The following is a 26574-nucleotide window of genomic DNA, read 5'->3' as shown; positions in this document are numbered from 1 at the left end:
TTTAAAAATTTACCAAAAAGTAAAAAACAGTATTCGAACATCCTATTCCAATAATTTATCAAGAAGTAACAGTTTCTAAACATATTATTTCAGTTTTCAAATAATATATATTAAGGGATTAGTTTCAATTCATATATTTATCATTAAGAAAAAGGTTTAAAGTGACCCCAACACAGGAGAATACCACTTTACAAAAAACACTAATACCTCAGATTTGTGGAGAAATTAGCTAAATCATTTGAAAGGTCTTATAGTTTACCAATCTGGAGGAGATTCTATCCCATAAAGTTTTAATTTCTGTTTAATATATTAGGTATTCAAAAGCTTACCACATAAAGCCAAATATCCTGTCTTCAAAGAGTTTAACAGTCATTGTGACCACCATCTATTTATGATTAAAGCAAGTTATTTAAATTTAATGGCTAAAAGTGATTTTAAGCGATAATAATTTTCAATCTAATAATCTACAGTGTGAAAAATGGCACTCTCAAAGTGGTAGAAGAGTAGATTTTAAACCTGCGATACTTAAATTATGCAAGATCCATACACAAGTCAATTCTTGTCATGTCGCCAATTAAAAGAAAAATATAAATAAAAGCAAAAAATGAAGAAAAAATGATTCTCTCTGTATTTTAAAGCCTATTCAACTGAGTAGTAACTATAAAAAGAAAATCTGTTAACTTCACAATACTTCCAAACCTAGACAGCAGAGGGAGTCTTAGAAACAAATACCCAACACATTAAGTTGTATAAATCAAGCCACTTTAAGAACAATGAAAACTGGGTTTTTACTCATTGTAATCACTTCTGTAGGATCTTATAAACTATATAAATAAATATTAAAAAAATTATATGTGTAAAAATATTCAAGTTATATTATCTTGAAATTAATTTAAAATGTTAAGTGGGCTGGGTGCGGTGGCTCACGCCTGTAATCCCAGCACCCTGGGAGGCCAAGACAGGTGGATCACTTGAGGTGAGGAGTTTCAGACCAGCCTGGCCAACATGGTAAAACCCCATCTCTACTAAAAATACAAAAATTAGCTGGGCATGGTAGCAGCTGCCTGTAATCCCAGCTACTCTCAGGAGGCTGAGGCAGGAGAATTGCTTGAACCCGGAGAGGCGAAGTGCCTTGCAGTGAGCCGAGATCGCACCACTGCACTCCAGACTGGGTGACAGAGCATGACTCTGTCTCAGAGAAAAAAAAAAAAAAAAATGTTAAGTAGTATTTCTCCTTTACTGTACTACTATTAACGATATTTCAAAATAATAAAATTTGGAGCATGAACAATGAAAATTAGCTACAGTTAATGAATTTTCCTAATAGATCTATAATTCAAGAAAGCGTGACCAATATTTTAAGAGAGGTAAACATAGAATGGGAATGAGAGGCTAGTCCACATTAAGCAAACAGTAGGATAAAAACCAGCATTATTTATTTGAGCTCTAGTGAATGTCTCCAATAAAGTCCCCAAACTGCACTCACTATGTTTCCCACTCTCTAATATCATTACTGATACTACACAAACATATGCTTTTGTTTCTCCCACAGGAGAAAGGAAAAGTGGTAAGAAATAATTTACCAGCAACACAATACCATCAAGGTTTGATTACATATATGTATGTGTATGTATCCCTTCAGGCTAAACTCTTTAACACATATATAGAGGGGAAATTTTCCAATGACATAATAAAAATTATTCTGTAGCTTGCCAGCACTTGACAATTTACTTGACAGTTTAGAATCATAAACCCTTAGAATGTGATGGAATCTTAAAAGAGGATCTAATCTAACTCCCTTAGCCTGAATGAATAAATTTCCTCTGATCACATCCTTATGTAATCTACTCCATTTCTACTACTTTTACAATGAAGAAAAATGCCAATGGTACTAAAATGGTAAAGTAGAAAACAATGAAAAACCATGTGATGGATACAGAGAAGACACATTTTATGGTGAAAACACAGAATTTGAAAACATTACTTTCTAAGATTCTGACAAAGATTCTAGGCTTATATTGCAATGAACTCTCCTCTCTACATCATCTTGCTAAAATTAAGTAATTTTGGCCCGGTGCAGTGGCTCACACCTACAGTTACAGCAATTTGGGAGGCTGAGGCAGGAGAACTGCTTGAGGCCAGGAGTTTGAGACCAGCCTGGGCAACACAGCAAGAACCCGTCTCTATTTTAAAAATAAATAAATAAGTAAGTAACAAAGAAAATTAACTAATTTCAATCATGAAGGAAATGTCACAACCTACAGAGAGCAATGAATTCTTTTTTTCTTACATGAGAACTAATCATTCTCACACATACACATAACATTATCTTTTTCAGGACTAAGAAAAGCTAATTTATGTATGTTTATCATTGTCAAATTTTTATTTATTTATTTATTTCCTAGAGGTGGGGTCTCATTACATTGCCCAGTCTGGTCTTAAACTCCTGGCCTCAAGCAATCCTAGTGCCGTGGACTCCTAAAGTTCTGGCATTATAGGTGTGAGCCACTGTCCCTGGGCCAAAATTTTTTTATTTTTACTTTTTTTAAGAGATAGAGTCTCTTTCTGTTGCCTAGGCTACAGTGCCATGGCACCATCATAGCTCCCTTCAACCTCAAACTCCTGGGGTCAGGCAATCCTCCTGCCTCAGGCTCCCAAGCAGCTGATACTATAGGCACACACACCACAGCCAGATTGTCAAATAAATTTAAACAAAAAAACTATTTAATTTTTAATTTTTAATTACCAAGTATACTCCTCTTTTATATAAATTACTTCCATGTGTACTGAAAAAACAAGGATTCATTACATCAAACAATTGTGACATTCACCTACAGTCACTGTATAAAACATAATTTGCATAAATTAGAAATTTTACAATAGTACATGCTTACACCTTTGTTTTAAACATAAAGTAGAGCATAACACTTATTTTACTCTAAACAATTCTATTTTTAAAATCATCTAATGGTGAGACAATAGGAGGAGAAAATAAAAAATTAAAACCACCACCTAAATCTGGTCATGGTACTGTTATTTAAAATGTGTAACTTTTCAAACTGCATTGTTAAATATGCAATATTTTAGAGGTTGTGGTAAAATTTAACATGCAAAATTGCTTTAACTGCAAAATATTGCTTTACACAATGATATTCAAAAAACATTCCAAGTTCATAAATTTCAATAAAAATTAATACCAGTCACACTTTGTTTCTGAGTTTAATAGATTAGTACACCACATAATATCTTTTGGGATTGAGTCTACTATTCAAATGCATATTTTATACTTTTGGGAAATATCTAAAATTCATGTAATAAAGAACACCAACTTGTAATAAATATAATAAATGATATGCTAGTAGTTTTTGAAAACTGTAATTTTATTGCCTATTCTTAAGAACATGATATATTACAAACAATATGCATCCAAAGCTTAAGCTCTGCCATGAACTTTATGATACCTAGTGAAGTATTTTCTGAGCAAGACAGAGTTTAATATGGGTTTAGAAACGAAAATGAGAACTCCACGCAATAAATATTTACTGGGTAGTTACTATGTCCCAGGAAGTTTACTATGCAATGGGTGTGCAAAGATTAAAAATATGTAATTCTGGCTAAGATTTTGCTGTCAAATAATATAGGAATGAAACAGAAGAGGTTATTTCAACATAAATGGGAAGCATATAATAGTTAAGAATAGTATTCTGGGAATACACAGGAAGGGCTCCATGCCTAGTCTAAGGGTTTAAAGAAAGGTTTTTAGAGAGTAGGAGACTGGGGAATCATGAGAGTGTTAGCTAATTAGTAAGACTAGGGATAAAAACACTGGCATTCCAAACAAGAGCCAAGACTCAAGGGAAGGTAGGAAATAACATGGTATTTATTTATAGAAGAACAAAAGAAATTCAGGCAAGATGAAGTTTTTAGATATAAGACCAAAAAAGAGCTGGAGTGGTGGGAAGGTAGTAAGGACTATCTGCAACACACATGGAACATGTGATTTTATTCTATAGCCAAAATGACTTTTTTTTTTTTTCTGAGATGGAGTTTCGCTCTTGTTGCTCAAGCTGGAGTGCAATGGTGCAATCTCAGCTCACTGCAACCTCCGCCTCCCAGGTTCAAGCAATTCTCCTGCCTCAGCCTCCCAAGTAGCTGGGATTACAGGCACGTGCCACCACGCCTGGCTAATTTTTTGTATTTTTAGTAGAAACGGGGTTTCACCATGTTAGCCAGGCTGGTCTTGAACTCCTGACCTCAGGTGATCGCCCGCCTAGGCCTCCCAAAGTGCTGGGATTACAGGCATGAGCCACCGCACCCGGCCGAAAATGACATTTCTTTGAAGTGTATCTCTCCAGTTGCACAATGAATGATGGCAGCAACTGGTAAACCAAATAGGAGGTTCTAACAGTCCAACAAGAAATGATAGGGGCCTGCACTAATGATAACATAAAAGACACAGAATGTAACATCACAGGAATTTGTGGATACTTCCAAACCAGGGGGAAAAGAGGGCGGCAGAAGTCGTCCTAAAATTCCCAGGTTTCTCACTGGGGTAAGAAAGTGCTGTGCTGCTGATGCCACTGAGATGGAGAACTTAGGCAGAAGAATGGTTATTTGCTTGTAAAATATCCAAAAGAAAAAATACATTTAACAGTGGCCTTTTCCCACCTTCTGGGCCATTCAATATTACTGCTCTCTACTATCGCTCATATCTTTTTCTCCCTACTAAAAAAAGCTACTGATTATCTCAAAACTTGAGTATGATTTCCCTTAAAAATAAAGGCAAATATCAGTTCCCAAATATTTAGTTTACTTAAGACTCATTAAATCATTAGACTTTATGCCAAATATAGATTAGTCTACTACAGCCATCAAAATTCTCTCAATTATAATTAATTCCCACTAGATTAAAAATAAATGTACTAATTATGGAAACAAGTTTCTTATCTTTTAATACTTCAAGTTAGAATACTACACTTAAGTAGTTCTAAAGTGGTTGCCACCTTGTTACCTTTAAAAGACATCTGCTTTCTGCCAAAATTAATGTGCTGAACTTAAACTTACCAGATTACATTATAATGCATTTTTTAATTTTCACACAGCCAGGAGTCTTTTCTTCTTTGCTGATTTTTTTCAATCTGTATTGTCGGATCTCTCTCACCAATGTATAAAAAGCATCCTCCACTCTCTGCATTGTAAAACACAACTTCTGTAAAGTCTGTTTCATTGGTAAGAGTAATTTACTGGGACAGCCATGTGCAAGAAGTTTGAGATTATGAGCTTGAGAGTTTTTTTTTTTTTTTAAACAGACATCAGACTGAATAAAACTGAGGATGCAGTTTTAAAATATGGGCTAGAATCCTGGTTTGTTCTTAAAAGTCAGTTTTGTTTTCTAATGGAATTAAATTTTAAAATTTTTAAATTAGGAATTAGGAGAGATTATGACAAGCCTAAACACAGGTATTAGCACCTGTTTGTCAATTAATGCAACCATTTTAGTTTGCTAGTCTTGGAATTAAAGCCTAAACTGAAGTTAGCTTTAAATTACTTCTTTGACTTAGGAAAAAAGTGATTTATATACTATTGATTCCCACACCCTCCCCCAGGGGAGAATGAGAAGAAAAATGGTAAAATATGGACATGAAACCTTTGTTAAAAAACAACAAAAACATAAAAGAATCTCAAAGGTGAGTCAAGAAACTGGAATCTTGAGTTTTATTTTAAATTTTAACACCTTCCAGTCTATTTCCAGGGTCTACAAGTGAAGCTGAGACTGGGTCTTCTGTATATGTTTAACTATATTATTAAAATCTTAAATGAGAGCTGCTTACCGTAATATAAAAACGTCATGAATTGAAGGACACACACAAAATAGGAGCATTTTGTATCCTTACTACAAGTTCTTTTTTTATTTTTTTGTTTTAGAGACAGGGTCTCACTGGGTTGCCCAGGATGGAGTGCAATAGCACGATCATGACTGCAGCCTCGACCTCCCAGGCTAGGTGATCCCCCTGCCTCAGCCTCCAAATAGCTGGGACTACAGGCAAGCACCACCACACCTGACTGATTTTTGTATTTTTTGTAGAGACAGGGTTTTGCCATGTTGCCCAGGTTGGTCTCAAACTCCCGAGCTCAAGTGATCCGCCCACCTTGGCCTCCAAAGGGCTGGGATTACAGCCATGAGCCACCAAACCTGGCCTTACTACAAGTCTTAAAAATAATTGTTAGAACAGTGTTCAATCATACTGGCTTTGTACCTTCTATTCTAATTTAAATACTCTGAATAGGGTTTTTCTTGCTTAAACATAAGAAAGCTATGACAACAGGTACAATCATATATTGGCCATATGGAGATAAAGTTTTTGATATTTTCCAATCTAGAAAATTAGGCAGTCGTCAAAGTTAACCGTGCTGCTTGTTTGTTCAGAAAAGCATACCATCAAACTAGGGGCACACAGAAATACACAGAAATATTAATCTATATATAGTGCAAATTAAAAGATGTAATATTATGTTAATTCTTCTAAAAAAAGGTAGTATTTTTTAAAGCTGGTATATTTTACTCCACATTTAATTTTAAGGGAATTCTATTCTTTTATCTTAAAATTAAGAATGAATTACCTAATTTGGGGATTGGCATATATATTTTAGCTTTCTGAGATTGGTAACATCAATGTTTCTACTGAACCAAATGTAACAAAGTGGACCTAGCACCTAAAAAGTTAATATATCACCAGTACCATTTGTAGTTTTAAATTCAATCACAGAGAATTGGCAACTAAGTATTAGCTGAAGTAAACCAATGGCTAGGGCTTAATTTTTGCATGCAGAGGTCATCTGTACATCTACTGCCTACAGTAGTTGAGAAAAACACATCTCAGTTCTTTAGGGCACACTAATTTTTAGAAATCTCAGAAGTATATTAAGAACTGCTTTAGTAAAGTACAGAAATTTACCTCTAAAGTCAAACTTTAATTTAAAATTCATAATGTTAAGTTTCAATTCAAAAGCAGGCATTTAAGTAATGTGATTATATATTAAAATGCGTATCTCAAGTCATTAACTTATACCATCCAGTGATATATTTATATTTAACTAATAACGAAAATCATTATATTCTAAGAACAATCTTATTTTTAATGGAATCAATTTAGTCAACTAGTTAGCTAAGCCAACTACAAATACAAATTTTCAACTACCTTTGTTGACACTTTAAGTTAGATAACCACTTACACCTGTATATAAAAGATTTTAAGTGTCAGGTGTGGTGACTAACGCCTGTAGTACCAGCACTTTGAGAGGGCAAGAGATGCCAGGAGTTTGAGACCTCATCTCTACTAAAAATAAGATAAATTAGGCATGTTGGCATGAGCCTGAAGTCCCAGCTACTCAAAAGGCTGTGAGGCAGGAGGGTTGCTTGGGCCCAGGAGTTTGAGGCTTCAGTGAGCTATGACTGTACCACTGCACTTCAGTCTGGGCAACAGAGCAAGACCCTGTCTCTTTTTTTTTTTTTTGAGACAGAGTCTTGCTCTGTCGCCCAGGCTGGAGTGCAGTGGCGCAATCTTGGCTCACTGCAAGCTCCGCCTCCCGGGTTCACGCCATTCTCCTGCCTCAGCCTCTCCGAGTAGCTGGGACTACAGGCGCCTGCCACCACGCCCGGCTAATTTTTTTTTTTTGTATTTTTAGTAGAGACGGGGTTTCACCGTGGTCTCGATCTCCTGACCTCGTGATCCGCCCGCCTCGGCCTCCCAAAGTGCTGGGATTACAAGCGTGAGCCACCGCGCCCGGCCAAGACCCTGTCTCTAAAAAAATTTTTTTAATCGTTTTAAAGTTTATATTTATCATTAATCCTCAAAAGGAAAGGGTTTATTATTTTTACCTTTGTCTTGAAAAAATTATGTATCCAAAATTTTCATTAATAAGCAACATAAATAAGGCACCAAAATAACTTTGTAGCATGTAAAATGTAAAGCATGAGCTCTAAGATATTTTCACAAATGATTCTCTTTCAATTTGAAAATCAATGTAAGAAATTTAAAAATATGTGTGTATATATACACACACACAAACCAGGTAAAAGCTCATATTTTCATAAATTTCTAAGAATGTAAACTTCTATTCCTGTTTAAAAAAAAAAGTTATAAGGTCAATGTAGAAGTACCAAAACATGAAGGAGAAAAACAGTATTGGTCCTCTACTAATTTAGCAGAAGCAAATTTTGATTTTAACTTATTTCTAAAATCAGTTTGAATGTGTCTACTTTTTCAGTGACAGCATCCCCACCACCAATAGTGAAATGTATGATTTTTGTTTCCAGCAATGCAGAGAGAATTGGAAGCCAAAATTAAAAAGAAGAGATTATTATCCACCACCAAGAATTCAGTGTCAGGACCTCAGTGGCTCATACAATTAACAGCACAGGGTGACTTTTTCCATTTCTTATTTTTAGTAATAAGAAATTTAGGTTTTAGAGTACCAGTTATTTACCACAGTTTTTCAGACTTAGTTATTTCTTGATAATATGCTTTAAAGTCATACACCAAGAGAGCATGAGAACATCATCCTTGTGTACACTGTAAACCACTGGCACTGGCTCTTATTTTTAAAATGCCTACAGTATATACCTATGAAACAAAACACTGGTTTTTCACATTCCAAAATTTGTAGATAATTTTTAAAGATAAAATATAGCTGAAACAGATATTTAATACCCACTGGCTACTCATTAAGCTCTTAACTAGCACACAGTGATTTTTTTGAGAATAGGACTTGTTGCCACATATACTCATTTTGTGTTTTTTCTGTTTTTTTTTAACTTTTTCTTTTTTTTTTTTTTTTTTTTTTTGAGATGGAGTCTCACTCTGCCGCCCAGGCTGGACTGCAGTGGTGCAATCTCGGCTCACTGCAACCTCCGCCTCCGGGTTGAAGCGATTCTCCTGCCTCAGCCTCCTGAGTAGCTGGGACTAGAGGCATGCACCACCACGCCCCACTAATTTTTGTATTTTTAGTAGAGGGGGGTTTCACCATATTGCCCAGGCTGGTCTCAAACTCCTGACCTTGTGATCCGCCTGCCTCAGCCTCCCAAAGTGCTAAGATTATAGGCATGAGCCACCGCGCCCAGCCTACTTTTGTTTTTATACACATATACTCATTTTCAAATGTCACTTATTAAACTTTAAGAACAATTGAAAAAACGTAGGAACAAAAGTATACAACTTTAAATATGTAAATCTTTTAAAATCAAGAGATTGACAACATTTTCAACTCAACTATTATCTGAAAACATACTTGTGAGGCTATGGAAACAAAGCACTCCATATAGAGAAAGAACTGTTAACCAAAGTATCATTCTAAATCTTGCTAGACTATGCTTTTACTAAGAGATTTTGTTTTAAGTTAAGTTTTTGTTCCTGTTGAATCTGCAAATTCTTGCAAAACTCTGTCAAGGAGGCAACACATCAAATACCCTAACTATATACAGATGCAAGACTACCAGCCTTTTGCGGGGGAAGGGCATGGAGGAACAAGATGTATTCTAAAACCCAACTGTGCATCCCTCACTTTCTCAAGAAACCTTGCCACCCACAGCCTATCTCATGTACTACTGAAATGCAGAAAAACCACTGCTTAGGAGACTACCATGGTGCACAGCAAGTGCACAGTAACTGTTCCATCAATTTTTAACTCATAAAAAGCTAAAGTTCAAAATACTGATCTCATGTACACAAACTCAACTACTATTAAACAGAGACATAGCACATAAGGAGGTTGTTTTGCAAAGCATTCTTAAACAGCGTTCTTCTAACAATTAATTTAAATATCTAGAAATTAACAACAAAACCAGGAAATTAATCACTCAACATTTTTAGGTTTGTAAAACTAATTTTCACATTATATTTAAATTGAGACCCCCAGAGAGCAGAAAAGCCGAATAAAGAGTAACAGATACCCCGAAAACTCTGCTTCTGTCATTCACCTTACTGAACCCTCCCACTTTTGATTTTAGCAGACTGGAAAACACACAGTTCTCACGGTGTCAACGTTTCAAATTTGACAGCTTTTGCCAACATGGCCATGCACTGTCCAAAGGGACCAGGAATATCTGTCAACAACCCAGATAAATGTGAACTAGGTAACAGTCCTTATACACTAGGAACATAGGGACCACACAATGTACTAGCAGAAAATAATTCTATTTGCCTTTCAGATATGGACTGAACTGAGTGTAAAGAATATGTAATGCATTATATTCTAGCCAAGTAATTAGCTTTTTAAAATTATAAGTTATTACGTTGGTAAAAAGATATATTCTGCAATTCTTATCTTAAAAAGTACAGCTGGGCACAGTGGCTCACGCCTGTAATCCCAGCACTTTGGGAGGCCAAGACGGATCACAAGGTCAAGAGATTGAGACCATATTGGCCAACATGGTGAAACCCCGTCTCTACTAAAAATACAAAAATTAGCTGGACGTGGTGGTGTGCGCCCATAGTCCCAGCTACTCAGGAGGCTGAGAAAGGAGAATCGCTTGAATCCGGGAAGCAGAGGTTGCAGTGAGCCGGGATCGCGCCACTGCACACCAGCCTGGCAACAGTGAGACTCTGTCTCAAAAAAAAAAAGTACTAGGGGCCAGGCACAGTGGCTCATGTCTGTAATCCCAGCACATTGGGAGGCTCAGATGGGAGGATCACTTGAGGCCAAGAGTTCAAGACCAGCCTGGCCAACATGGCGAAACCCTGTCTCTACTAAAAATACAAAAATCAGTCAGGCGTGGTGGTGCGTGCCTGTAGTCCCAGCTGCTCGGGAGGCTGAGGCACAAGAATTGCCTGAACCCAGAAGGAGGAGGTTGCAGTGAGCCAAGATCCCACCACTGCACTCCAGCCTGGGTGACAGAGGGAGACTCTGCCTCAAAAAAAAAAGAGTACTAGGGTAAAATTTCTATTTCCTTTTCATGAACTATGTAAGTTTTACTTTAAGATTATTAAGGTTAGCCTGTAAAATACAAAAGTTTAACCTAACATCTAGTAGCTAATCAAACACTAAAGTTACCCAGAGAATTAGGAATCAGCATATTACAGCCAATAGGCCAAATGCAGCCACAGCCTTTTTTTTTTTTTTTTTTTCTGAGACGGAGTCTTGCTCAGTCGTCCAGGCTAGTGTGCACTGGCATGATCTCGGCTCATTACAGCCTCCCCTCTCAGGTTCAAGCAATTCTACTGCCTCAGCCTCTTGAGTAGCTGGGATTACAGGCGCCTGCCACCACCACCACACACCTGGCTAAGTTTTGTATTTTTAGTACAGACGGGGTTTTCAACCATGTTGGCCAGGCTGGTCTCGAACTTCTGACCTCAGGTGATGTGCCCACCTCGGCCTCCCACCTCATTTCTGGGATTACAGCCATGAGCCACAGTGCGCGGCCAGCCTATTTTTATACTATGCACAAGCTAACAATGATTGTTGCAATTTAAAGGGTTATAATTAAAAAAAAAAATGCAACAGATACCACTTGTGGCCCTCAAAGCCTAAAACATTTACTATCTTGGCCCTTTACAGAAAATGTTTGCCAGCTTCTGATTTACATGGATGAGAACTTCTAAATGAATGTTTTGTACCTTTAACCGGAATATAATTCTTTTTGGGTGTTTATGTGTTTTAGGCTCATGATCAAGACCCCAAAAATTAGGGCATAAAACAACCTGCTGCTAAAATACAACAAGGATATGCACACTAATTTTGTTTAAAAAACAAATAAGGGCCAGGCACGGTGGCTCACACCTGTAATCCCAGCACTTAGGGAGGCCAAGGCAGGCGGATCACGAGGTCAGGAGATAAAGACCATCCTGGCTAGCACGGTGAAACTCGTCTCTACTAAAAATGCAAAAAATTAGCCAGTAGTGGTGGCAGGCGCCTGTAGTCCCAGCTACTTGGGAGGCTGAGGCAGAAGAACGGCGTGAACCCGGGAGGCGGAGCCTGCAGTGAGCCAAGATCCCACCACTGTATTCCAGCCTGGGTGACAAAGCAAGACTCCGTCTCAAAAAAAAAAAAAAAAAAAAAAAGAAGAGAAAGAAAGAAAAAATAAATAAATAAGCTGAATAACAGATGAGTAACAAAATACTCTGCAGAAAAGAGGGCTTGACATTTTCACCAGTAACTGGAGATGTAAAATTTATTAAAATTCCCATATTTCATTTTATAATCTCTACAGTTACTCGGAATCGCTCTTTAAAGTCTTCCAGAAGCATGCAAATATCAAATTAATTTCAACAGAGGAAGATTAATAGACTTTTGAAAGGCAAATTAATTTCTAGGCAAATCAACAAGTCCATTTAATAATAAAAAGAAATCAAAGAACAGAAATTAAATATCTAATTTGTAGTTTAGCAACATAAATTACATAGTAACATCGGTGAAAGAGGATATAAAAGAAAGGTTGAGTGCTCTGTTAAGAAGTACAAGTATTCTTTTATACTGTATCCTTCCATATTTTAATTAGATGATCCACATAAAAATGTCTACAAAGCAAATTTAAGTTCATCTACTTACATATTATATACCTTCAAGAAAACAAATCAAACAAAAAAACCCAAGGCCACAAAACTGTATAAAACCTAAAAATCTCTTATAAAAGGAAGCCAGATAGTTTTCTGATTAAATATGAATGCTGTGTTGTATTAAAGTATTAAGGTCAAATAGCAAGAATCAATTAGTACTTCTGAGGTAGTAATCATACAACCACCAAAAAGGAGACACAGCTATTTTAGGATATTATCAAATGAGAAGTGGACAGCAACAAAGTGGGACTAACAAGACTCTTTTTATGTCCTCTACTGCTTTTCTACTCGAAATAAGGTCCAAGTACCAAGAAAAATACCACCTGGGAGCTTGTTAGAAATGCAGACTCGGTCCCCACCTAAACCTTCTGAATTAGAATCTGGATTTTAATAAGCCCAACCGATTTGTATGCATAAGAAAATATAAGAAGCACTTCTTTACCGCAACCCCTTAAAACATTATGCAAAGTCTCTTAAATTTTTTTTTCTTTGTGAAATGTAAGCTAAAATGTTCAGTGGTATAAAAAGCATCTTTTAAAAGTTCTAAGTAAAGCAAATATAAAACAACAATGGTAGAATCTAGACAGTATATTTGCAAATGTTTTAAATAAAACTCAATTTTGTATTTGAAAATGTTTCATAAGAAAATGTTGGAAGACAAAGTAATAAATATTAGAATCATGTTTTCTCAGTACCTTCTCTCCTAAGAAAAATCAAGGAGACTGGTTATAGAAGACCAATAAAAAGAAAAACAAAAACCAAGCCTCTTCCTAGTCTTTGGAACCTGGAAATGGATTTATGTGAAATCTTAATTCCTCTAAAGTAAAGTGATATGATATATACCAAGTTTAACCTATAAATCAGGTTTTAGTAAAATTGCCAGAGAAATCTGTATAATGGTCAAACTGGAGAAATTCAGTTTTTAATCCTCCCAAAATGACTTGAAGTAGAATTTACTGTTTCTTTACTATGTATCAAATTTGTATAACTAGGAAGAGGTACATACGCTCTCCTACTAGGGAAATATAACATATATATTAGCTGGATAATGATTTACATTTACATTTTTGCACCTTTATGAAATTTGATAAACTTCTAGAATGCTTGTTTTTATATGTTTAACAATGTAAAAGTTGTTCATCAATTTTTTTTTAACTCCTAGCATTACAGAAGTTAATTTCTACAAAACTGGTTTTCTGGGCTCACAGGTAAATGTAACCAGAAAAAGCCCTAAACAAACTTATGGAATATAGATGGATCAATTTCTTAGTACAGTCATGTACCACATAATGACATTTTGGTGAAGAAGAGATTGCATATGTGACAGTGGTCCCATAAGATTATAATGGAGTTTAAAAGTTCCTATTGCCTAGTGATGTCATAGCCATCCTAACATTGTAGCACAACACATTACTCACGTGTTTGTGGTGATGCTGGTGTAAACAAACCTACTGCACTGTCAGTTGTATAATGGTAGAGCACCTACAATTATACACCATACTTAATACTTGATAATGGTAATAAGTGACTATTACTGGTTTATGTATTTACTATACTATACTTTTTATTGTTACAGTGTACTCCTCCTATTTACTAAAAAAAAAAAAAAAGTTAACTATAAACAGCCTTGGATAGGTCCTTCAGGAGGTATTCCAAAAGAAGGCAATGTTATTATAGGAGATGACAGCTCCATGTGTGTTACTGCCCCTGAAGATCTTCCAGTGGGACAAGATGTGAAAGTGGAAGACAATGATATTGATGGTCCTGACCCTGTGCAGGCCTAGGTTAATGTGCATGCATGTCTTAGTTTTTAACGAAAAAGTTTAATAAGTAAAAACAAATAAAAAATTTTAAATATGGAAAAAAGCTTACAGAATAAGGATATAAGGAAAGAAACATTTGTATAGCTGTATAATGTGTTTGTGTTTTAAGTTGTATTACAAAAGTCAAAATGTTAGGAAAAATTAAAAAGTTTATTTAAAAAGTTACAGTAATGTTAATTTATTATTGAACAGAAATTAAAAAAATATATAAACTTAGGGTAGCCCAAGTATACGTTTAGACACACACAACTTACCATTGTGTTAACAATTGCCTATAGTCATTAGTACAGTTACATACTGTACAGGTTTGTATCCCTGGGGCAAGAGACTATACTATATATCCCAGGTGTATAGTAGGTTATACCACCAAGGTTTGTGTAAGTATACTCTATGATGTTTGCACAGTGACAAAATCACCTAACAATGTATTTCTTAGAAAGTATCCCTGTCATTAAGAGACATATGACTACATGTAACAATTAATTCCTTCCTATCTTTATGTATTCATTTCCTATATGTTAAACTCTTCATACAAACAGGTTAAATAATAGCAACTGAAATTATTTTATTTTACCTAAAGAAAAAGTCATTTTTAAAACAAAGATGATTTTTGAAACAAAATTCAGGTTCTCTCTGGCAATAATTTTTGTCAGAAAAATGCATTAAATGAATAACAGAATTTCCACTGGCTTTCTGGGTATTTTCTTTCTTTGATGAGACCTTTCTTCAAAAATAAACATATCCTCAAAAAAATTCTGCCAAAGTAAAATTCTTCAAATACAACAACATTTAACCTAGAAACATGACATAATGGTTTAAAAGTACTACTGAAATAGAAAACTCAAAAATTTGTTGCCCTGTTCTTTATTTATATATATATATATATGTAACCATGGAAAAAAAAATCCCCACATCTCTTGAATTCTAAATGTTAACATGTGCTCAGAATTGAAGAGAAATTTTCAATGTAGAAAGAAACCAAAGCCAAAAGCAGTACCATGGACACTGGATTAAGAAGCAATGCCCTCTCAAGAGACAAAAACATTTACTAAATATTGTTTTATTTCCTAGTATAGCATAATTGAGAGAAAAACTGATATTAAATGACATAACAGTTATGATTTTGCAGAAGACAGATCTGCATTTATTTCAGTGTTACTTACCTGTCTTGTCTTTGCTGATGTTTCAATAAAAGGAATTCCATAACTTCTTGCTAAGTCCTGAGCCTGTTTTGTGTCTACTGTTCTAGAAGGCAAATCACATTTATTTCCTACTAGGACCATAGGTACATCTTCAGAGTCCTTAACTCTTTTAATTTGTTCTCTGGGAAAGAAAAAAAAGTTATAGCAAAGGCATTAGTAACACAAGTATCTTTCAAAACCTGTCCACAACTTTTGTCACAAAATTTGGCTGAAAGAAAACAATGTAATTCCTAGTTTCCACTACACCAAATTTTCCTTCCTCCTTCTACCAGTTATTTTTTTCTTTACCTTTTTAAACAGAAACCTTGTATCTCTCTCAAAAGATCAAATACCTAGAAGTATAGTAAAACTATAACCTAATAGGTTAATATGCAGGTAGATCATAATAGTAAAACAGAAACTACTGAAAAATTCTAGACCCAAAGTGCTATATGAGACTATAATTTTAGAAACATGTTAAATGTGTAAAGATAAAAAATATTTTACAAAACCCTGAATTAAAGCATTAACATAATTTTCATATTACTTTTTCAAAAAACAAAGTGGACAAGTAGAAAGATTTTGATTTCTAGGTAGACAACACTGAAGTTACTACACCACTTATTCCATTAAAAGCCCTTCTACATGTTAATCATTTTCAATATAACAAGTGCATAAACTCTAAATTTGGGGTGAAATTACATTCCCTCACAATTTTAGGTGACTTTCAAAGATGCGGCACAAAAGAAGGAGCAGAGCAGACAATAGTCAGAATTGGCTCAAATTCCCAGTTCCTCCACTATTAGCTGGGTAAACCTGGATAATAGAGCTGAAATTTGGTAACTCCTCTACAAAAAATACTACCACTACCACCCACCCAAATGTCTTTTGCTCTATTACTAGACTATACAGTAAATATGCTGTAACAATGTTCTTAAATGTTAAACTTCTTATAACTAGGCTAACTCATTATTACATGACATAGCCAGTGAGTGATTTATTTGCTTAATATGTAGTTTTTGGAAAACTAAACCCTCAAAGAAACAGAATATAAAATAGTACAATAATGATTATTTTAAGTTTTATGCAGCTTTGTCAGATTTAAGAAAACTGTAATGCCCAACTTCTTCAATCTTTCAAAACTTTTATTTTTTAAAATATATAATGCCACTGTTTATCCAATCCAAGCAATTCTACGCTATACACACGATTGCTTTTAAGACTGTTAACTGACGCTATACACACATGATTGCTTTTAAGACTGTTAAACTGACACCATCTCAAATCATCTTTTCATATTCTTTTTTATGGTTTTCCTTTTTAATGATGTATCTAAAAAGTTTAAAGTCTTGCTTTTGCAGAATAGTCAAGAGTACAGAAGGTTGTGGAGTCAAACAGGCCTAGGTTTCAATCCCAGCACCACCACTACTGATGCAGTCTGGAGCGAGTTACTCCACTGCTCTAATCCCTCAAGAACTTCATTTATAAAACAAGGATATTACCTACCTCATAAACATTATTTTAAAATTTTTATTAGATATTATATGCATGGAATTAGCAAAGACTCAAAAAATACAAACTATAATTACTCCTCAATGTCAACTTATTATATTCAATTTAAACCCACCTATAATGGTGAATATCTTCAAATGATTTAGTATTATTTATGGCAAATACACAAAGAAAGCCCTCCCCAGTCCTCATGTACTGGTCCCTCATTGCACTGTACTCCTCTTGACCTGCTGTGTCGAGAATATCCAAGAGACAGGTTTCTCCATCAATTACTACTTGCTTCCTGTAGGAATCCTGAGAAGGGAGAAACACAGTCTGGATTATTACAGTGCACCTTTTACTTCAAAAAAGGTGTTATACACAACTCAACAACAAAAAATCCAATTTAAAAATGGGCAAAGGACTTGAAAAGACATTGCTCCTGCTCCAAAGATGACAGACAAATGGCCACCAAGCACCTGAAAAGATGCTCAACATCATCAATCATCAGGAAAATAAAATCAAAACCATGAGATGCTACCACATACCCATTAGCATTGGCTATTATTAAAAAACAAAACAAAAAAACTCAAAAAATGGAAAATAAGTGTTAGCAAGGATACAGACACTGAAATCTTTGTGCATTGCTGGTGGGAATGTAAAATGGTGATGCGATTGTGGAAAACAGTGGTAGTCCCTCAAAAAGTTAAACACAGAATTACCATATGATCAGCAATTCCATTCCTAGGTATATAACCAAAAGAACTAAAAACAGGGACCCAAACAGATACCTGTACACCAATGTTCACAGCAGCACTATTTATAATACCCAAAATGTAGAAATAACTTAAGTGTCTGTTAACAGATGAATGGATAAACAAAATGTAGTATATACATACAGTAGAACATTATTCAGCCATAAAAAGGAATAAAATTTCATATAGGTTGAGCATTAATGCAGGTTAATCCAAAAATCTGAAATCCAAAATGCCCCAAAATCTGTAATTTTAGAGCCTGACATGATGCTAAAAGGAAATGCTCACTGGAGCATTTGATTTTGGATTTTTCTTTCATCTTTTTTTTTTTTTTTTTGGAGAGATAGGGTCTTATGTTGTTCAGGCTGGCTGAACTCCTGGGCTCAAGCGATCCTCCTGCCTTGGCCACCCAACGTTTTGGGATTACAAGCATGAGCTTCTGGGCTCCATCTGATTTTGGATTTTTGGATTAGGGATGCTGAACCAGTTAAGTATCTAAGAATATTCCAAAATCCAAAAAAAAAATCTGAAATCCAAACCACTTCTGGTCACAAGCATTTGGATAACGGATGCTTCAACCTGTATGTACATGCTACAACACAGATGAACCTTAAAAACATTATGCTAAATGAAATAAGCCAGACACAAAAGGACAAATACCACATAATTCCACTTATATGAGGAACCTAAAATAGGCAAATTCAAAAAGATGAAAAGTAGACTAGAGATTACCAGGGGCTGTGGGAGGGAGGATTACTGGGGACTATTTGACAGGTACAGAATTCTAGTTTGGGATGATAAAAAAAGTTCTCAAAACAGATAGTGCTAATGGTTAGACAACATGGTGATGGTTGCACAACATTATGAACACACACTGAATTGAACATTTAAAATTAACTACCATGGGCCGGGCACAGTAGCTCACACTTGCAATCCCAACACTTTGGGAGGCTGGGGTGGGCAGATCATGAGGTCAGGAGATCAAGACCATCCTAGCCAACATGGTGAAACCCCGTCTCTATTAAAATACAAAATATTAGCCGGGCGTGGTGGCAGGCGCCTGTAGTCTCAGCTACTCAGGAGGCTGAGGCAGGGGAATTGCTTGAACCCGGGAGGCGGAGGCTGCAGTGAGCCGAGATCGCTCCACTGCACTCCAGCCTGGCAACAGAGCGAGACTCTGTCTCCAAAAAAAACAAAAACAAAACAAACAAAAAAAAAACTACCATGGTAAACTTTATGTGATGCATATTTTACCACAAAAAAAATTTTTTTAAGGTCTTATATGGAGAGCCAACAATGCAAGCGTACATACTGGTAACAAAAAGTTATCGACAAAACCAAATAATTTCAAAAATGGGATAGCTCTACCAACTCTATTATTCAAGATGATTTAAATGACAAGAAAAATCAATCGTCATGCATCTATTTTATTTATAGTCAAAGGCACACATAAGGAAATGGGCAATACTCAAGATTATAATGCCCTCATCCACTTCTGAAAACTGTGGAAAAATAATCTAACAGCCAGATGGATATCTCTAAAGAGCAATATTGTTTCATCTGCAAATTCTGAGGGGCCTCTTTTTTTCTTTTCTAAAAAGAGAGAGAGAGACAACTGCAACTATAAGATTAAGTAAAAGAAGGGAGTGAGTAACTTTAACAGAATCTTGAAATAAAAATCTGATTTTCTTCTGACTTTTGGGTAATACTTCTGCCTAAGATTTCACACATTCTGCCAAAACAGTCCTCAAAAAATACGGTAAAGGGATATTACAATGTGAAGCCATGAAATCACGAAATAAGATGCAGGGCTAACAGCAGGTATAAAGCATAAACATAAAGGCAATTATTTTCTTAATGTTCCACATGTGGGCTATAGTATTAATGTAACCTTTTTTTTTTTTTTTTTTTTTGAGATGGAGTCTCGCTCTGTCGCCCAGGCTGGAGTGCTGTGGCGCAATCTTGGCTCACTACAACCTCTGCCTCCTGGGCTCAAGCGATTCTCCTGCCTCAGCCTCATGAGTAGCTGGGATTCTAGGAGCACGCCACCACGCCTGGCTAATTTTTGTGTTGTTTTTTTAGTAGAGATGGGGTTTCACCATGTTGGTCAGGCTGGTCTCTAACTCCTGACCTCGTGATCTGCACGCCTCAGCCTCCCAAAGTGCTGGGATTACAGGCATGAGCCACTGCGCCCAGCCTCTAAAGTATCTTTAGTTCATGAATTACTCTGTAGACCATTCTATCAGAGGGAGAACAAGAGAAAGAATGGTCATTACAAACGCTGTTAGTAAAGTATTTCAAAATGTTTACAGTATAAGAATATAAAGATGTAAGTGCAGCATGATCTCAATAATGTGTTTACGTATTTATATAAATGTAATATGTGTTTAAAAACTGGTAATATATACATCAAAATGTTATAAAGGTTATGTCTTTGATGGAGATAATTTAAAAGACATTTATCTTGGCCGGGTGCGATGGCTCACGCCTGTAATCCCAGCACTTTGGGAGGCCATGGTGGGCAGATCACCTGAGATTGGGAGTTTGAGACCAGCCTAACCAACACGGAGAAACCCCATCTCTACTAAATATACAAAATTATCTGGGCCTGGTGGTGCATGCCTGTAATCCCAGCTACTCGGGAGGCTGAGGCAGGAGAATCATTTGAACCCGGGAGGTAGAGGTTGCAGTGAGCTGAGATTGTGCCATTGCACTCCAGCCTGGGCAACAAGAGCGAAACTCCGTCCAAAAAAAGACATTTATCTCTTATCTCTTTTCTTTGTACTAGATGGTATGTTAAATGTTTTTCTTTGGTTTTCAATTTTTTAAAGTGTAAAAACCTACCATATTAGACTATAATTTTGTGCTTATCTTTTAAAGCATATGGTATTTTCCAAACCATCTATAATAAAAATTAATTATGTCACCAGTCAGAAAAAAGGATGGATATTTATTTTCTAAATAAGAGGCTCTTTAGTAGAGATTTGAGCATTCAGTTGACATTTACTTATTTTAGCCTATTCTCTTATTGAATACTTGAAAGAACCTCTATAGATCATAAATTAACAACCATTCTAAAGAGTAATGAAAAAGCAGGAGGTGGGAGCAAAGTACAGAGTCTTAGAGTCAACCCATTACCCAGGCATGGCTACAGAGCATGTAAAGCTGACCAAAGACTTTTCCTACCTACTGCTGTCACTTCACATTCTTTTTTTTTGTTGTTGTTGTTGAGATGGAGTCTTGCTCTGTTGCCTAGGCTGGAGGGCAGTGACACGATCTCGACTCACTGCAACCTCTGCCTCCCAGGTTCAAGCGATTCTCCTGCCTCAGCCTCCCGAGTAGCTGGGACTACAGGCACGTGCCACTGTGTCCAGCTAATTTTTGGATTTTTAGTACAGATTGGCCAGGCTGGTCTTGGACTCCTGACCTCAGGTGATCCACCTCAGCCTCCCAAAGTGCTGGGATTACAGGCGTGAACCATCGCGCCCAGCCTGTCACCTCACATTCTTTACTTACCAACGTAGGCTAAGTATCCCTACTCTGAAAAACCAAAATCCAAAAATACTTCTGTGTCCTAAGCATTTCAGATAAAGAATAGTCAACCTGTAATGTCGGATAGTAGTAGTTTATGTACATATTTCATAAAATGCTTCCATGGTGAATACACCAGCGGGACCGAGAAACTGGGAAAGCAGTCCCCTATTCACTGATAAATCTCATTCCTATTATCTTTTCCCTACCAGACCTTAAAAATATCGATAGCAAAGTTCTAAGACACATTCAGTTTCAAAGTAATCTACAGCCTACTCATAAACAATACTGTTGATTAGAAATAAAAGGTTTAGGTTAAAAATTCAGTATTTTTAGAGTTAATTTTAACTAGGGTTCTCATTCTTAGAAGTGCAATTAGTCACTGAGCTATTTTCAGTGCAACTTGAAGAAAAAGTGTTAAATGAAATATGATCTAAAAAGAACGGATAAATATAAAGAGAAAACAAACGCAACAAAAATTAAATATTAATAAAGATTCTGTTCCAACTTCAGGTCAGGCCATAAGAAATAGTCATCCCCTGCTATACACACAGCATTGGTTCCACGACCCCCCGCCAGCCTCCAGTCCTACAGTTGGCCAGGAACATCCAGGTATATGAAAAGTCAGCCCTCCATATCTGCATTTGGTTGGGGAAAAAACGTGTATTACAAGTGGACCCATGTCATTCAAACGCATGTTGTTCAAGGGTCAACTGTATTTGGAGGAAAAAAAAAACTATGCATCAATGTAGACTCTTTCAAAAAAATTAGAGTCTAAATAAAGGTTCAGCAAGCTACTGGCCCACAGGCCAAATCTTGCCCACTGTTTTTGTATTGCCCATTAGCTAGGAATAGTTAAATAGCTGTTTAAAAAAACAAAAACAAAAACCCAAGACTATGTGACAAAGACCCATATGGCCCTTCATAGAAAAGTTTGCCAACTCCTGCTGTAAGTTAATAACTCTTCACATTATTTGAAGTATTCTCAACACATATTATTTATTCTCTATATTTTTTTTAAATTTACCACTCTGAGAAAGTACTGGTTATGAAAACCCAACTGATTTTAAAACACAGAGATTCTATAATGAAACTATTTAATAATGGAGCAAAGACAAGGATGAAGGTGTTACGTTTTTAATTAGTATTTCCAGTCTTTCAAAAAAGTAAACTTTTAAATTAGGTACATAAGTTACCAAGGTTAGTAATTTGTAGCCTTAGGAAACTATGATAAAATAAAGTAACTTAAACTAACTCACAATAAAATATTAAATGAAGGAAAGTTATTCCCCATAGTCCCCTCACTCCCAGCTGAAACATTATTTTTTCCATCTACATAAGTCATAAAAAATTTTTCTACATGAAATGTACTATACTGGCAAGACTGAATTGCAGACAGAATTCAAACATTTCTGGTGATATAGTAAGCACAATATTTTTAGAAAGCAATTACCGTATTTATCTAAAGTCATTCAAATGTTCATAGCCTTTGACAGAGTAATGCTACTACGGGAAATTATGCTAAGAAAATATGTGTTTTTTTTTTTTAAATGACAGTTATAAAGAGATTCTTAACATGGCATCCTAAAATGTCTTACAAAGAAAATTTACCTAAGCATTTAAAACTGACCCACAATCTTGCACCATTTACCTATCTTCAAAATATATCCTACATCCAACCACCTACCACCACCACCACCACCACCACTATCCCCCTAGTCCATGATAACTATTTTGTCTCAGGCAATCTGCAGCAATTGCTTCCTAGCAGGTATCCCTGCTGTTAATCTTATGATATATTCTCCACACAGCAGCAAGTGATAGTTTATAAACGTAGGTTAGGGCCAGGCACCATGGCTTACACCTATAATCCCAACACTTTGGGAGGCCGAGGCAGGTGGATCACCTGAGGTCAGGAGTTCAAGACTAGCCTGGCCGACAAGGTAAAAAATCCCATCAAAAATACAAAAAATACAAAAAAAAATTAGTCAGGTGTGGTGGTACATACCTATAGTCCCAGCTACTTGGGGGGCTCAGGTGGGAGGACTGCTTGAGCCAGGAAGGAAGAAAATGAATGAATGAATGAATGAACGAACGAAGGTAGGTTAGATCATGTCATTCACTTGCTCAAAGTCCTCCAATACCACTCCTCAGTCTTAAAAATAAAAATGCAAAGCATTCTTCCTTCCCTGGTACCTCCTATGTTTCCTTCATAGCATGTATTATAATTTGTAATTATGTATTTAGTTGTGAAATTGTTTAAGTCTGTATCCTCTACCAGGCTTTAAACTCCGTGTTGGTAGGGCTCACGCCTGTTTTACTCACCACTACACACCCTCTACCTAACAGTATTGAATGCTATAGGTAATCAGTACTGCCTCTTAAATAAGTGAATGAATCCATTTGATGCAAATATATGCAGATACTAAAAAATGAATGGAAATTTTTATTAGAATTAAGCAGTTAACATAAATACAATTTAACAGATTTTTCAATTATATAATACAAATCCTTCTCAAATATTCTGAAGATACTACATATTTGAAATGAATGTTCACAACAAATGCCCCACTTTCAATGTAACGGTTTGCAAAGGTAGATTTTTTAATCTTTCAACAATTTGTTTTAAAATCTGTGTTTCAATGTTCTCTTAGGAAAACAAGCACAGATTTAAGATACTATAAATTTTATCAAGACAATGAAGCTGTTAATTTTTAAATTACAATATATATTAAGAACAATTTAATAAATTTTACCTTCAATTAAATTGTATATAATATGTAAAGTTTTATGTAAAAATACAACCACAACAATACACACAGAGATTTTAATACATTTATGGGAGGGAAGAAAATAAGACTAGGGAAAAGAATGCAGGAGTCTTCAACAGTATTAACTTTCCTATCTTGGAAAAAAAAAAAAGAGCTAAACCAAATGTAGCTAAATGTTAAGATATGAAAGAGCTGGCTGGTACACACATGAGATTCATTATGGTACTATTCCATAAAGCACTAAGAGTGCACCCATTTTATCATTACTTAAAATGGATTTCATATTTTTAAATTTTTGTTGCTTTGATAAGCTACAAATTTTTATTGTTTTCATACCAATTTATTTGAGGAGTAATAATGTTATATACACTTTTTTCTTATCTTCATATTTATCGCCAACGTGTGTCCTTTGCTCATGTGGAATTTTAATCTTCTTTTACACTGACTTGCACCATTTTTTTAATGAAGTGTTTCCTGGTTTATTAAATGCCCTTATTTTGAGGAATTTAAAAGCTAACTCATTCAAGATAAGATAACCTCATTAACCAGAACGTCATTTGTCATTTTCCCATTATAATTAATAACTAAATTATTCAGTGTGTTCACCTTTTAACATACTCGAGTATGGGTTTTCCAACTCAGGCAGTGACCCTGACACAGAAAGACATATTCCATGTATCAAAACAAAACAATATATACATTCCAGGTATAGATTTTACTATATTGTAGTAAATAAAAAACCTAAAGAAACTAATAACTTTTACTAAAGGTAATCATATTACTATTAATAGTAATTACAGCAGTCAACACTTACTGAACCCTTACTTATATGCCAGATACTGTCACAGGCATATTACAAACATCGTCTCATTTAATCTCCACCTTCATGCTGCCAATTCATGAGATGCTCTTCTCTATATGACTAGAACTGCTGAAAATGACAATAATGTATTACTTGGGGATTTCCTCTTGAAATTGTACATTCTCTTAATGTATTAAGTATTGTAAGGACTTTTTACATACTGCTTAATAACACCTGTAGGAAAAGATGAGAAACTTTTACTCAATTAATGCTCAAGTACTTTACGTTACTCTTCCGAAAAGTTACTTAAATTCACTGTAGAATGATGTGCTCCACACTTTTAGTTTATAAGCCATCAAAGACTGTTGTAGACTGTCAGAATTATAATAGGGAAGACACGGGGAATTTAGGGTATGTAAACAGAGGCTGATGAGTTCATTCCCATCTACCCACATCAGTCTCCCTTGTATCACAGAAACACTTATTGAAAATCTAGGTGTCACACTCCATGTCACACATTATAGTTTCTGACCTCAAGCAACTAAGGTGAGTGGAAGAGACATGAACGTAAATAAATAATTAAAGTGAATGTAACACCATATGCAAGACGAGGTACAACGGTGGCACACAGGAGAGATCAACTTTGTATGAATTAAGAAAGACAGGGGAGGGGAAGGACATTCCAAGCAAGAAGGAGCAAAGAGAATGTAAAAAACATAGAACAGCATGTTGAGGACACAGAACCAAGGAGCTCCATATAACTTTAGCTCAGAACAGCGGTCCCCAACTTTTCCGGCACCAGGGACCAGTTTCATGGAAGACAATTTTTCCATGGACTGAGTTGGGGGTGATTTCAGGATGAAACTGTTTCACCTCAGACCATCAGGCATTAGTTAGATTCTCCTAAGGAGTATGCAACCTAGATCCTTGCATGGGCAGTTCACAACAGGGTTCACGCTCCTATGAGAATCTAATGCCACCGATCCGACAGGAGCTAAGGCAAGTAATGCTCACCTCCTTCCGGCTGTGCAGCCCAGTTCCTCACAGGCCACAGGTGGGTACCAGTCCGCAGCCCGGGGTTTGGGGATTCCAAAGGCTTAGAGGATCTCTAAGGCTTAGAGGCCTTAGAATAAGCACCAAGAAGTGAAACTGGACAATCAAGCAGGGGCCAGCTTATGGAGGGTCATGTGTATCATATTAAGGAGTTTTAAACTTCATCCTACACAAAATCACTAAAAGGTTTTTAAAATAGGAAGGGAGATCAGATTCATTACTAGCATTATTATGACAAATTATAGAAAGGGACAAAATGTTTTGGTCCTTCCCAGACACTGCCTCATCATACCCACTCAGATGCACCAGTAGCAGCCAAAGGCACCTCTGCAGGGATTAAGCCTCAGCGACAAGGGGCCCCTCTTCTGAGCTTCCAGTTCTGATAACCCCCAAATCTTCCCGGCATTCCCGGAATCTTAGGAGTAGTGGCCATTCTTGATGTTACTGTGTTACTTCAGTGTTTTTTTGCCTTTCAGTCTTCCAACACCTAATTAGTTCTCCGTGCTGAAATATCTAGTGTGGTTTCTGCTTTCTGGACTAGACTTTTGACTTCTATAAATGTTAAAAATGGGTGGAAATAAGAGAGAGAGAAGAAGGGGGGAGGGAGGGAGAGAGG

General features: G+C 36.0%; 1 protein-coding gene across 2 annotated transcripts in view; it reads right to left on the bottom strand.

Moving 5' to 3' along the window:
- KRAS (KRAS proto-oncogene, GTPase) overlaps positions 1-26574 on the bottom strand; it is a 46261-nt gene that overhangs the window by 5150 nt on the left and 14537 nt on the right. For both annotated transcript variants that reach the window (XM_055280364.2, XM_055280363.2), the window contains exons 3-4: positions 17183-17361; positions 15538-15697 (exon numbers count right to left, since the gene is read on the bottom strand). In XM_055280364.2, the coding sequence (XP_055136339.1) occupies positions 15538-15697; positions 17183-17361 (339 nt within the window). The remainder of the gene's footprint in view (positions 1-15537; positions 15698-17182; positions 17362-26574) is intronic.

The sequence above is a fragment of the Symphalangus syndactylus genome, chromosome 5 (genome assembly GCF_028878055.3).
Source record: "Symphalangus syndactylus isolate Jambi chromosome 5, NHGRI_mSymSyn1-v2.1_pri, whole genome shotgun sequence".
Taxonomy (NCBI): domain Eukaryota; kingdom Metazoa; phylum Chordata; class Mammalia; order Primates; family Hylobatidae; genus Symphalangus; species Symphalangus syndactylus.
The sequence above is the reverse complement of the archived record's forward strand: the minus strand, read 5'-3'. Positions and strand labels throughout refer to the sequence as shown.